The 14,427-nt window shown below is 45.1% G+C and overlaps 1 protein-coding gene across 1 annotated transcript; it reads right to left on the bottom strand.

The window, feature by feature from the left end:
- Positions 1–1,151: 1,151 nt before the first annotated feature.
- On the bottom strand, positions 1,152–11,558 carry LOC140207690 (uncharacterized). Its single transcript, XM_072276244.1, has 2 exons — positions 11,532–11,558; positions 1,152–3,098 (listed from the first exon to the last, which is right to left on the bottom strand). Exon 2 carries the CDS (start codon positions 2,939–2,941, stop codon positions 2,072–2,074), a length of 870 nt encoding a protein of 289 aa, XP_072132345.1. The 5' UTR covers positions 2,942–3,098; positions 11,532–11,558; the 3' UTR covers positions 1,152–2,071.
- Positions 11,559–14,427: the final 2,869 nt, after the last annotated feature.

A 14,427-nucleotide genomic window follows, 5' to 3' on the forward strand; every position in this document is an offset into this window, starting at 1 on the left:
AGGACGGCACCGTACTAACGAGGCCCCCTTCCGCTTCCAATGGGTCCTCCTCCTCCCTTACCTCTCTGAGCAACCGAACAAAAGACGCGTTCTACGGGGCTGCCGGAGGCTCATAGCGACCGCATCATGTCTCTGCATGCCCCTGGCTACCTGGTCGATCCTTATCTAATCCATCTCATTCCCTGAAATGATCCCCGGAGTCTCAAGCAATTTAGCCTTCGCTCCAGCCGGAAAAGATACTCAGAAAGCTTTTCCCCTTTATCCTGACACAAATTCTGAATTCCCCCTAAAAGCTCCACCCTGCCCCCAGTTAGCCCAAAAGCCTCCTCGAATGCTTCTAGACCCTTGTGGAGGCCCCATGTGCCACCTAGGCACTGAGGGTTCAGACGATGAATGCTTCCAGATACTCCTTCCAGGAAGCCAAGGGCTGGTTAACTTCCACGCCTTTTACCACCTCAGCTGCCACCCTTCTCAAACTTTCTCCCAATCTTTGCCGCTTCTCCTCCTCAGAACACTGCCACTCACCGAGCAGCTGAGAAGTATGTTCTGCCCAGGTTTCATCATCATCTTTCCCTTCGGGAATGGGAGCCCTCCCTGAGAAAATTCTTAACTTCTGACGTGGCTCTTAACTTCTGACGTGGACCCCCCGCCCTGGTCACCAGGGAGATAATGGCTGAAGCCAACTCAGAGCCTTCCCCCTTCCGTGGGGAATGAGAATCAATTACATTCTCAAAATCTGACCACTCCCTTCCTTCATCCTTCAAAAACGACTGACCCGCTTTCTAAAATCTGCGCCCCAAGCTGCGGGCAATGCTACTGGTGTCCCTTCAAACCCTTCCTCCATGACAGTGTGCACGCCCCATAGACCCGCCTCACCTACGTCACTGATACACGGCTGCAGTCCCAATTCCTTGACGTCAGCGCCCGTCTGTACCAGCACAAAGGCTGAGTCCCACATTTTACCAATATTTCTGCTTACAATCTCAACCTTACCGATAGCTCTGACCATAGTCAAACATCGAATTAACACATCGTCCGGAGTACGTATGTCCACCCCCTTAGTACACAGGCATGATTAACTGGGACATCATCGATCTCACACCAAAGTTCAATCTTATCCGAGTCCATCTCCCCTAATTTAAACCCGGTGACTTACTCTGTATCTGACAGAATTCAAATCCTGGACGAGCCCCCACAATGTAACGTCTTTCATCCCACCGGAACATACTTTATATCAATTCGTAATGATGGGTTAGTAGAAACAACTAAAAGAAAAGGCGCCACATAAGTAACTTATCAGTCTTGTGCACATAATATTTTCATACGTTGGAGCTCACGCCTCCAATTCCATCCACAATGTCCTTCCAAGACTCCGGCCACCATCCGAACCCCCGAGGTCTGGTATCTGCCGCCCTGGAACCGCTGTCCGTTCCCCACACATCCGTCCTCTCCGCTTGCCTCCTGAAAATGCCCCCGATCCTCAGCTCAGCACACACATGCAAGATAGCATAACATGACTTCCATTGGCTGGCAAATGAATACAATTTCCATTATCACTAATTATAACCCAAACATGCTGTTACAGAGAACCCCTTACTCAGCAGTAAACAGTACGGGAAGCCGTTTTAGTATAACACTTCAGAGAAGCCATTTTGTAATTAGCAATTAACAGTTAACAGTCCAACTAATATTACTAAGAACACTACACAGAATATTAAATTCCAGTCCCAGTAAAGGTGAATGTGCAGCAGAAGAAACTCCTCCCATGCCCAGTGACCAGGGTGCAGAACTGGGTGTGGTGAGCAGCAGCAATAATTGCAGAGTTCAGCACCGACAGTCACTCTCGAAATTGCATCAGCAACAGTGATAGACAAATATCCAGCATACAGCTTATTGAAACTTTCTCCCAAGTGTGAACCCGGTAATATGTCACAAGGTTAGATTACTAAGTGAATCTCTTCCCACATTTACAGCACTTGACCGGCCTCTCCCCAGTGTGAACTGAATGATGCACATACAGTTGAGGTGACTGAGAGAATCTCTTCCCAAAGTCTGAGCAGGTGAACAGCCTCTACCCAGTGTGAACTGACTGGTGTGCCAATAGTTCGGATGACTGAATGAATCCTCTCCCACATTCTGAGCGGGTGAACGGCCTCTCCCCAGTGTGAACTGACTGGTGTCTCAGTAGGTGAGATGCCCGAGTGAATCCCTTCCCACAGTCTGAGCAGGTGAATGGCCTCTCTCCAGTGTGAACTCGCTGGTGTCTCTGTAGGTTGGATGAATGTGTGAATGCTTTCCCACAGTCTGAGCAAGTGAATAGCCTCTCCCCAGTGTGAACTGACTGGTGTGTCAGTAAGTGAGATGCCCGAGCGAATCCCTTTCCACAGTCTGAGCAGGTGAAAGGCCTGTCTCCAGTGTGAACTCGCTGGTGCACCATTAGGTTGGATGACCGAGTGAATCTCTTCCCACAGACTGAGCAGGTAAACAGCCTCTCCCCAGTGTGAACTCGCTGGTGCGCCATTAGGTTGGATGAATGACTGAATCTTTTCCCACAGTCTGAGCAGGTGAATGGCCTCTCCCCAGTATGAACTCGCTGGTGTACCAGCAGATCAGATGACTGAGTGCATCCTTTCCCACATTCTGAGCAGGTGAATGGCCACTCCCCAGTGTGAACTGACTGGTGTGCCAATAGGGTGGATGACTTAGTGAATCTCTTTCCACAGTCTTTGCAGGTGAATGACTTCTCCCCAGTGTGAACTCGTTGGTGACTCTGTAGGTTGGATGACTGAGTGAATCCCTCCCCACAGACTAAGCAGGTGAACGTCCTCTCTCCAGCGTGAACTCTCTGATGTACCTTCAGTTTAGATGAGCAAGTGAATCTCTTCCCACAGTCCAAGCAAGAGAACGTCCACTCCCCGGTGTGAACTGACTGGTGAGCCATTAGGTCAGATGATCGAGTGAATCCCTCCCCACAGACTGAGCAGGAAAGATGATCGAGTGAATCCCTTGCTCCACTTCTTAAATATCGAGACAGAGACAGCAAAATTGGCGTGCCGTGTTCGAGATTCCCAAAGACAAATTCCCTGTCCTTTTTAAACCTGAAAAAAAATTTACAAAATCCATCAATGGGTGAAGGATAACATTTCAGATAAGATCACTTTATTTGCCAAAGTGTGACATCGCACTATTAATGTGAAGTTCAACCCAAGTTGGAGAGAGAAATCATCTTCTAGCTGGTCACAGTGCTGGCGACTGGAATGACCATCAAATTCTCTGATGCTCTTCCTGTCTCTATAAGAATGGGGCATTTCTGCCAACTCCAATCTGTGACCTGGTTCGGTTTGACTCTCTCCATTGGTGTTATTCCCTGTTCTGCCTGAGCGGCATTGCCTGGCCTCACAGTAACTGAAGCACTCTCACACAAATAGCCTTTGTTAATGTGCAGCTCAGATTTTCTTTATGTACTGTTAACTGAAAGTGCCACAGTTTTAATGCCATGTAAATATCTCCTACTCAGATGTATGGTTGGTCTGCACAGCTGTTAAAAGGAATTCGAGTGAATATTAGTATTACTGAAGGTTCTTGTCACAGTCATAGAAAAGTACAACACAGAAACAGGCCCTTTGGCCCATATAGTTGGTGTTGAACTATTTAAACTTTCCACTCCCATACCCCTACAATCCCAGTACCTATACAAACTTCATAAATGTTGAAATTGAGCTCACATACACCAGTTGTGCTGGATGCTCATTCCACACCTAGATGACCCTCTGTGTGAGGAAGTTTCCCCTCATGTTCCCCTTAACATTTCACCTTTCACCCTTAACCCATGGCCTCTGGTTGTAGTCCCACCCAATCCCAGCTTGCATTTACCCTATCTATAACCCTCATAATTTTGGTACACCTCCATCAAATCTCCCCTTAATCTTCTACATTCCAAGGAATAAAGCCCTGGCCTGTTCAATCTCTCCTCATAACCTAAATCCTCCAGACCTGGCAACATCCTTGCAAATTTTCTCTGAGCTCTTTCAACTTCTTTAACATCTTTCCTGTAAGTAGGTCACCAAAACTGCACACAATACTCCAGATTAGGCCTCACCAATGTCTTGTACAAAGTCAACATAACATCCACCTCCTGTACTCAGTACTTTGATTTATGAAGACCAATGTGCCAAAATCTTTCCTTCTGTCCCTATCGAACTGTGACACCACTTCCACTAAAATATACACCTGTATTCCCAGATCCCTTTCTTCAACAACACTCCTCCATGCCCTACCAGCCACTGAGAAAGACCTACATTTGTAGGTCCTACCAAAGTTCAACACCTCACATTTGTCTGCATTAAATTCTATTTTCCAATTCTCAGGCCATTTTTCCAGCTGCTCCAGTTTGCACTGCAAAGCCATGATAGTCCTCGCACAGTCTGCTAAACCCCCAGTCTCGGTTTCATCCACAAATTTGCTGCTCCAGCTAACCATGTTATCATAGAACATTAGAGCAACAGGCCTTTTGGCCCTTCTTGGCTGTGCTGAACCATTTTCTGCCTCGTCCCACTGACCTGCACCTGGACCATATCCCTCCATACACCTCTCATCCATGTATCTGTCCAATTTATTCTTAAATGTTAAAAAAGAACCCGCTTTTACCACCTCGTCTGGCAGCTCATTCCATACTCCCACCACTCTCTGTGTGAAGAAGCCCCCCTAATGTTCCCTTTAAACTTTTCCCCCCTCACCTTTAACCCATGTCCTCTTTTTTTTTTCTCCCCTAGCCTCAGTGGAAAATGCCTGATTGCATTCACTCTATCTATATCAATCATAATTGTACATACCTCTATCATGTCTCCCCTCATCCTTCTATGCTTCAGGGAATAAAGTCCCAACCTATTCAACCTTTCTCTGTAACTCAGTTTCTCAAGTCCCGGCAACATCCTTGTAAACCTTCTCTGCACTCTTTCAACCTTATTAATATCCTTTCTGTAATTAGGTGACCAAAACTGTACACAATACTCCAAATTCAGCCTCGTCAATGCCTTATACAACCTCACCATAACATTCCAACTCTTATACTCAATACTTTGATTTATAAAGGCCAATGTACCAAAAGCTCTCTTTATGACCCTATCTACCTGTGATGACACTTTTAGGGAATTTTGTATCTGTATTCACAGATCACTCTGTTCTACTGCACTCCTTAGTGCCTTATCATTTACCTTGTATGTTCTACCTTGGTTTGTCCTTCCAAAATGCAATACCTCACACTTGTCTGTATTAAACTCCATCTGCCACTTTTCAGCCCATTTTTCCAGCTGGTCCAAATCCCTCTGCAAGCTTTGAAAACCTTCCTCACTGCAGATTACTGATATAGATGACAAACAATAACAGACCCAGCACTGATCTCTATGGCACACCACCAGTCACAGGTTGCAGTCAGGGAGACAAACATCTGCTACCACACTCTGGCTTCAGTGCGTCATCCAATTTAATGTCTAATCTTAAGTGCTGAGTGACTGAAACTTCTTGACCAATCACCCATATGAGACCTAGTCAAGTGCTTTGCAAAAGTCCATGTAGACTACATCCACTGCTTTGCCTTCATCCACTTTCCTTATAACTTCCTCGAGAAAATCTGTAAGATTGGCTAGACGTGACCTGCCATGCACAAAGCCATGCTGCCTATACTTAATCAGTCCACATCTATCCAAATACTTATACATCTGGTTCCTGCACGTGTTGCAATAACTTTCCCCCTACTGATGTCAAGCTCACCAACATAAGATTTCCTCATTTATTTTTAGAGACTTTCTTGAACAGCAGAACAACATTGGCTGTCCTCCAATCCTCCAGTCCATCACCTGTCACGAAGGGTGAATTATATATCTGTGCTTGGGCCTCGACAATTTCTGCACCTGTCTTCTGCAGGGTCCCAGGGAAAAACTTGTCAAGCCCTGGGGATTTATCGACGCTAATTTGCCATAAGACAGCAAACACCTCAATTTCTGTAATCTGTACAGGGTCCATGAAGTTGATGCTGCTTTGCCTCACTTCCATAGACTCTGTGTCCATCTCCTGAGTAAATACGGATGCAAAAAAATCTCCCACATCTAATTTGTCTCCTCATATGGATTATCATTTTGATCTTGCTGAAGATTATTTTTTTCCCTTGCAATCTTTTTGCTCTTAACATATCTGCAGAATCCATGAAGATTCTCCTTCACCTTGTCTGCTGGGGCAACCTTATGCCTTCTTTTATTTCTTTCATAAGTGTTCACTTGAATTTCATGTACTTCATAAGTACCCCATTTGTTCCGATCTGTCTGTACCTGGTATGCACCAGCTTTTTATTGATCTGGGAGATGAAAGCCAAAGGGGTGATAGAGCTGCATGGTGGGAGGTGGGATGTGGCGGGGGTGTTAAACTAAATTTGAAGGTGGAATGGGAGTCTGAATAACAGAGCAGAGAGTGGAGGGGTTTTGGAGACAGATGTTGTTCAGATCTCAGACAAAGTCAGAAATGAAAAAGTTGAGCATGGTGCAGTGAATATGCTGAACCCTGTATATTTCAATACCAGGAGAATCGTAGGAAAGGCAGATTTGTTCAGGGCATGGATCAACACCTGGAATTATGACACTCGGATCTGGCAACTGTGGACTGGGACAGGCTGCTTTATGGTAAATGGGAGGCCTTTAAAGCAAAATTTTGAAAAATTTTGGATATGTGCTTGTCAGAATAAAAGTTAAAGATAGAAACTGTAGGAAGTATACACAATTATGAGGGTTTAGATAGGGTAAATGCAAGCAGGATTTTTCCACTGAGGTTGGGTGCGATGACAACCAGAGGTCATGGGCAAATGGGGAAGGTGAAAATTTAAGAGGAACATGTAGAAAAAACTCTTCACTGAAATGGTTGTGACAGTGTGGAATGAGATGCCAGCACAAGTGGCTCGTGCCAGCTGAATTTGACTATTTAAGAGAAGTTTGGATGGGTACCTGGATGGTAGGGGTATGGAGGGCTGTGGTCCCAGTGTGGGACGTTGCATCAGAGAGTTTAAATATTTTAGGCATTGTCTCGATGGGCTGAATGGCCTGTTTAACAGATCCTCTCCATGTCCCTATGACAGAGGAGCCGGCCAAACTTGATTGGAAGGGGAGACTGGTAGGATTAATGATGGAGCAGCAATTTCTGGAGATTCTGGGAGAATTTCAGGAGGTGAGTGATAGATACATTCCAAAGAAGTGGAAGCATTGGAAAGGCAGGAGGACACAACCGTGGCTGAAATGAGAAGCCAAAGCCAACATAAAAGTCAAAGAGATGGCAAATAATAGAACAAAAACTATTGGAAAGTTTTTAAAACTAACAGAAGACAACTACTAAAAAAATCAGATATGCTCAGGGCATTGAATTATGATTTGCAGTTATTAATGAGACTTGGTAGCATCCAACAGTCTGAGGCATTCAGAGGAACAAGATATCTGGGGCCTTAATATCTCTGGAAAACCAAGATTCTCTGAACCAGTTACCTTCAACTTTTAATTTGGCAGGCTCATACAAACTCTACACATCAAAATTCCACTTCTGAAGGATGCCCACTTACCAAGTACTCCTTTGCCAGAAAACAGCCTGTCCCAATCCACACTTGTCAGATCCTTTCTGATACCATCAAAATTGACCTTTCTCCAATTTAGAATCTCAACCCGTGGTCCAGGTCTCTCTTTTCCATATTTACTTGGAATCTCATGGCATTATGATCAGTCGATACAAGGTGTTCCCATACACTAATTTCCATCACTAGCCCTGGATCATTTCCCAATATCTTATTGCACACTTCTACATTGGGAATTCTACATGCTGATTAAGGACACATTTGAAAAACTCTACCCCAGCTAGACCTTTTACAGTATGGCAGACACAGTCAATATTTGGAAAGTTATAATCACTTACTACATCAACATTTGTTTCTTGGCATAGTCTGCAATCTCTCTACAAATCTGTTCCTCTAGATCCTTTCTGATACCATCAAAATTAATCTTTCTCCAATTTAGAATCACAACTCATGGTCCAAACCTCTCTTTTTCCATATATACTTTGAATCTCATAGCATTATGATCACTAATTTCTGTCACCAGCCCTGGATCATTCCCTGACAGCCTATTGCATACTTCGACGTCAGGAGTTCTATGCACTGATTAAGGGCACATTTGACAAACTCTACCCCATCTAGTCCTTTTTAAGTATGGGAGTCCCAGTCAATATATGGAAAGTTATAATCACTGACTGAATCAACCTTTGTTTCTTGGCATGGTCTGCGATCTCTCTACAAATTCGTTCCTCAAAATCCCTCAGACTGTTGGGTGCAACCAAGTCCCAGAAATGGCTATAATATCATGTTTCCATGCCCTGAGCTCATCTGGCTTTCCTATGATGCTTCCTGCATTGTGATATACACAGCTCAGCACATTCATCACACCATGCTCAACCTTTTGATTGATGACTTTGTCTGAGCAACATCTGTCTGGGTGTCAAGAAAGCAACCTCTCCCTCAATGTCACAAAAACAAAGGAACTGGTTGTGCACTACAGCAGGGGTCCCCAACCTTTTTTGCACCGCAGACCGGTGAAAAATTGAGAATATTCTTGCGGACCGGCCGACCTGGGGGTCGGGGGGTGGGCAGTGTTCAAGTAGGGTTAAACTCACCTCAACATGTCTTTTACAGTTAGGGTTACCGACTCTCTCACTCCCAAATAAGGGACAAAAGTAGCAGTCAAATATGGGTCACTTGTGTTTACCCCGAGAAAGACTACAATGACCATGAAGCCTTGCGCGGACACTGTGTGTGCATGTGCGTACGTGCCATTTTTTTTTTACCACAAATCGGCTTTGGCTTAATCTTCCCGACTGCACTGTACATACATTATCTCTACCTTATATAGGCTGTGTATTTATCATATCATTCCTGCTTTTACTACGTTTTTATATGTTAGTGTTATTTTAGGTTTTATATGTTACTTGGTATGATTTGGTAGGTTATTTTTTGGGTCTGGGAATGCGCATAAATTTTTCCCATTAATGGTAATTGCTTCTTCGCTTCACGCCATTCCGGCATGAATGGTTTCATAGGAACACTCTACCTTAGAGGGGGAAATACGGGACAATCCGTATGGGACAAACCAATCTAGCCCAATATACGGGATGTCCCAGCAAATAAGGGACAGTTAACAACCCAATGTTCAAGTTCAACAGTGCGTGACAGGGAATGAGGAAAGGTGCAGCTGACTCATATCGTTTCCTCGCGGCCTGGTAGCACATGCTTTGCGGCCCGGTGGTTGGGGACGGCTGTACAGCAGAAGGAATGGAGACAGGCTGATCACTATTGACATCAATGGATCTGGGGTTGAGAGAGTGAACAGCTTTAAATTACTCGGCATAAACATCACCGAGGATCTCATTTGGTCTGTACATACTGGCTGTGTGGTATGTGGCTGTGCACCCCATTCACCTCAGATGCTTGAGGAAGTCTAGTATCGGTCCCAAATCCTAAGAACTTTCTACAGGGGCACAATTGAGAGCATCCTGACTGGCTGCATCACTGCCTGGTATGGGATCTGTACTTCCTTCAATCGCAGGAGCCTGCAGAGAGTGGTGCGGACAGCCCAGCGCATCTGTAGATGTGAACTTCCCACTGTTCAGGACATTTACAAAGACAGGTGCGTAAAAAGGCCCGTAGGATCATTGGGGACCCGAGTCACCCCAACCACAAACTGTTGCAGCTGCTACCATCCAGGAAATGTTACCACAGCATAAAAGCCAGGACCAACAGGCTCCTGGATAGCTACTTCCACCAAGTCATCAGACTGATTAATTCACGCTGATGCAGCTGTATTTCTATGTTATAATGACTGTCCTATGTACAAACTATTTATTATAAATTACTATAAATTACACATTGCACATTTAGATGGAGAAATAATATAAAGATTTCTACTCCTCATGTATATTAAGGATACAAGTTATTTCAATTCGCCCTCTCCACTATCTGTTCTGGTAGTCTGACTCTAATCCCCTCTGGAACTTTAATTCCACCTCCCCCCACCACACACTAGCACTAGCAAGACTTACCACTAGGATATTTGATCTCTGCTAGTTTTAATTCCTGAACTAACAAATCCTCTATCAACCCTTTGACATTGCTCTGCTTGGTAATCACCCCCACCCCACAACAGTTTCTACAGTGGTCTACCTGTTGTAGTGTGGAATGGCCGCATGAGTACTCTGCGATGGCTATTTAACCTCATTCCCCTTCCTGACTCTCACCCAGTTTCCTGTGTCCTGCACCTTGGGTGTAACTCACCGCTCTTCATGTCATATCTATCCCAGATGATCTGGAATTCATCCATTTCCAGCTCCAACTCCCTAACGTGCAGGGTTACAAGCTGCAGCCGGATGCACATCTTGTACGTGAGGGTGTCAAGGACACTGGAAGTCTCCCCACCTTCCCACCAACGTCCCCTCATTTGTAATGATCGGTGTGCCAAAAAATCTTGTGCTGTGCAATTTTTACCCAGTAACAACAATATGTGCACACTGAATTTTAAATACAGAGTTATTTATTTTAACAGTTAGCAAATCACTGTTAATAAGACATCCTCTGGGTTTGATCAAGTTCATCTGCACTCTCACACAATCTATGTAGCAGGCCCGTAAAGGGTTATGAAGGATTTTCTCACTCCAGCTATTGCACATCGTCCATATCTGATTTGCTTGCTAAATGACACTTTAAAAAGTCAGATTTCCAAATATCACTCCACTTCCTCCCACTTGCAAATTCTCCAGCAACTTTTGCATCGTCACAACACACACAGGTAACACCAGTTTCTGTATTGTACATAAATATTTCCCCTGAACCCTCCCCCAGGTGACTGACGGCCAATGCATATGAAATGAAGGGCAGTATTCTGTCTCATTGGAGTCTGGCACATTCGTGATGTGAAAGCTATTTGTTGCCCAGGACAAAGGTGTTTGATATCATTATTTTCACAGAGTGAATGGGTCAATACATGTCCTCACGGGTAATAAAGGTCCAGAACAAGAAGAGGTCGAACAAGCAACACACACAAAATGCTGGAGGAACTCAGCAGGCCGGGCAGCATTTATGGAAAGGAGTACCAATGCTGAATTCCTCCAGCAATTTGTGTGTGTTGCTTGGATTTTCAATATCTGCAGATTATCCCTTGTTTGTGATTGGAGGCAGAACAAAGGTGATTTTCTTAACAGCTGATGTAAAAGATTTTGTCCCCTTTCTCCGAGTTCCTAATCCTTGCATTTAGATAGCTGGAGTTCAACTCTGTGTGAGAGATCCATCAGTTCCCATTCCCTCATCAGCCGGAATCTCCCCCGGGCGGATCGTGGTGCTGAGAGAGAGGGAAGAGAGCAGGACTATCCCGGGCTTGCGGGCCACGGTGTCCGGAGCTCACAGCAATTGTCCCGAATTCGGTGTTGAAAATTCCCACCCGCAGCCGGGGAATATCTCTTACCTGGAGCAGACTTCTCGAGGCCTTTGTGCACTGCGCGCATGCGCGATATTCGGGAACAGCCTATGCGTTCGATCGGTGCTTCAGCGACGGCGAATATTGTTCGCAGAGCCTTCTGGGTAAACACGCTTCCATTAAAGGTTTCTGCAAGCACCAGCTCCATGTCCAGACCTTTTTTTTTGTGCGTGGAAAACTCAGTGCTGTTTTAACGCACAAAGCAGCTCCCATAAACAATACACTTAATATTAACAAACTTTCCACGTGTCTAATGCCAAAGTAGAACCTTCTTAGAAATGCAGATATAAAACAAAAGAAATTCTGCGGTTGCTGGAAATATAAACACATACACACAAAAATGCTGGAGGAACTCTGCAGTTCAGGCAGCAACTAAGCAGAAAAGTACACAGACTCGGCATGCTGAAGGGTCTCGGCTTAAACGTATTCCTCTCCACAGTTGCGGCCTGATCTGTTGATTTCCTCCAGTGTTTTGAAGAAATTAACCACTTTTTTTTCAATGAAACAGTTTCAATATGTTTCTGATCTTTTATTTGTGGCCACGTCCTGCTGGTCTGATTCCTCTTCCTCCTCCTCCTTGTAAAGTCTAGACCCCATCTCTTTCTGGAGCCCCAAAGCCCTGACTCAGGCTGGTAACTCTTTGGTTTCTGACTCTGCACCATCGAAGATTCACTGGCTCATCTGCTGTCAGACTTTAGAGGCGCATTGCAACAACCCAGCTCTCTGAGGCACAGACCTTTGAAATGATTGAAAATGACACAAAGCGTTGAAAAAAGCAGGGAAGAAGGAGCTTAACCACCATAGTCCAGAGCCCTGAAGAACGTTGAAACCACTGTGAGCTCATCGTGTTATTCAGCCTGGAGAGAAGCATGCAGGAAATCCATGCAGGTGTACAAAATGATGAGAGACATTGGTCGTGTGGATCGCCAGAGTCTTTTCCCAGGGCTGAAATGGCTAACACGGGGTGGGGTGGGGGGTTATGTTTAAGCTGCTTGGAAGTAGGTTCAGAGGAGATGTCAGAGCTAAGTTTTTTGAACAAAGTGTGGTGTGTGTGTGTGGAATGCACTGCCAGCGACGGTGGTAGAGTCTGATACAATAGGGTCTTTTAAGAGACTCTTAGATAGGTACGTGGAGATTAGGAAAATAGAGGGCTGTGCGGTAGGTAAATTCTACGCAGTTTCTGGAGTAAATTGCACGTCGTCACAACATTGTGGGCCAAAGGGTCTGTAATGTGCTGCATATTTCTATGATCCTCTGAAATTCAAGGGAAATCTCTTATCCCATGGAGTGGTGACTAGTTGCAACCTGTTATCACAGGGAGAGTGAGAGGGGAACGGCAGGGATAGATTTTGATATACTGATATGGAACAGAAACATGGGCAGGGACCAGATGGGAGGAGTGGCCTCTCTAGTGTACATTGTGAGTGTGGTAGAGACAGTAAGTACCTGAGACATGGGATTTGATACAGAACTGATTTATCTTTCACAGATTCACAATATTAACCATCAGTCCAGTTTAAGGCTACCATCAGCAGAACGGACTCCTCCAATGCTCAGTGACCAGGGTTCAGTCCTGGGTGCGATGAGCAGCCGCAAGAACTGGAGAATCTGACAGTAACAGTCCCTCATGAACCTGCAGCTGCCTTCAGTCACCAGATCTGTACATTATAAAAGTACATTGAGCTGATATATGTCAAAACAATAACTGTAACAAAGCATTATGGCTGCAGAGAAAGTGCAGTGCAGATAGACATATGGTGCAGGGTCACGTCGAGTTACATTGTGAGGTCGAGTCCATTTTATCGAACTGGAGACCATTCATTTGGTTTATAACCGCAGACAGGAAGCCGTCCTTAAGCCTGGTGGTTCGCGCTTTAAGGCTTTTGTATCTCTTCCCCGATGGGGGAGCGGGTTTGCAGCAAGAATGTCCAGGTTGTGAGGATCTTTGTGTACATAGCCTGCTTTTCCGAGGCAGGGGAAGTGTAGGAAGAGTCCATGGAGGGGAGGCTTGTTTCTCTGATGTTCTCTGCTCTCCAAAGTTCTCTGCAGTTCCTTGCAGTCATGGGCAGAGCAGTAGCCATACGAAGTCGTGAAGTATCGACAAGAAGCTCAGAGACCTCGGCCTTCACCCTGCCTTGTGTAGCTGGATCCTGGACTTCCTGTCAGATCGCCGGCAGGTGGTAAGAGTGTGCTCCCTCACCTCTGTTTCTCTGACCCTCAGCACACATACCCCACAGCGTTCTCTCCTTGGCCCTCTCTGTGCACCCATGAATTGTGTCGCCACCCACAGCTCCAATCTGCCAATTAAGTTGGCTGAGCACACTACATTAATTGGCCTAATCTCAAATAATAACGAGGCAGCCTGCAGAGAAGAAGTCATCACCCCGACACAGTGGTGTCAAGAAAACAACCTCTCCCTCATGGTGACAAAAACAAAGGAGCTGGTTGTGGACTACAGGAGGAATGGAGACAGGGATCAAATTCAACACTTCCAAGTCTGTTATCGCACATTTTAATTTTGATCATGACAGAATGTACTGTATTTTATTTATTGTTAATGACATAAATCATATTTATATATTGCTACTGACAGCGAATCGTATAATTTATGCTCCGTCTGTTATCTGAATGTACTTGCCTGTGATGCTGCCACAAGTCAGTGTTTCTCTGTGCCTGCACCTTCCCGTACTTGTGCACTTGGCAATAAATTCAACAGGACCTGAGAAATCTCAGTGAGATTTGATTAGTGATGATCATTTTGGCAGCTCGGTAGGTCGAATGTATGAGACAGTACACTGTTAAACTCAAAACGCTGAACAGTGGTGATGATCAGAGGGATCTTAGACTCCAAGCTCATCGCTCCCTGAAAGAGACTGCACAGATT

The sequence above is a fragment of the Mobula birostris genome, chromosome 13, assembly GCF_030028105.1.
Source record: "Mobula birostris isolate sMobBir1 chromosome 13, sMobBir1.hap1, whole genome shotgun sequence".
In the NCBI taxonomy this organism is placed as follows: domain Eukaryota; kingdom Metazoa; phylum Chordata; class Chondrichthyes; order Myliobatiformes; family Myliobatidae; genus Mobula; species Mobula birostris.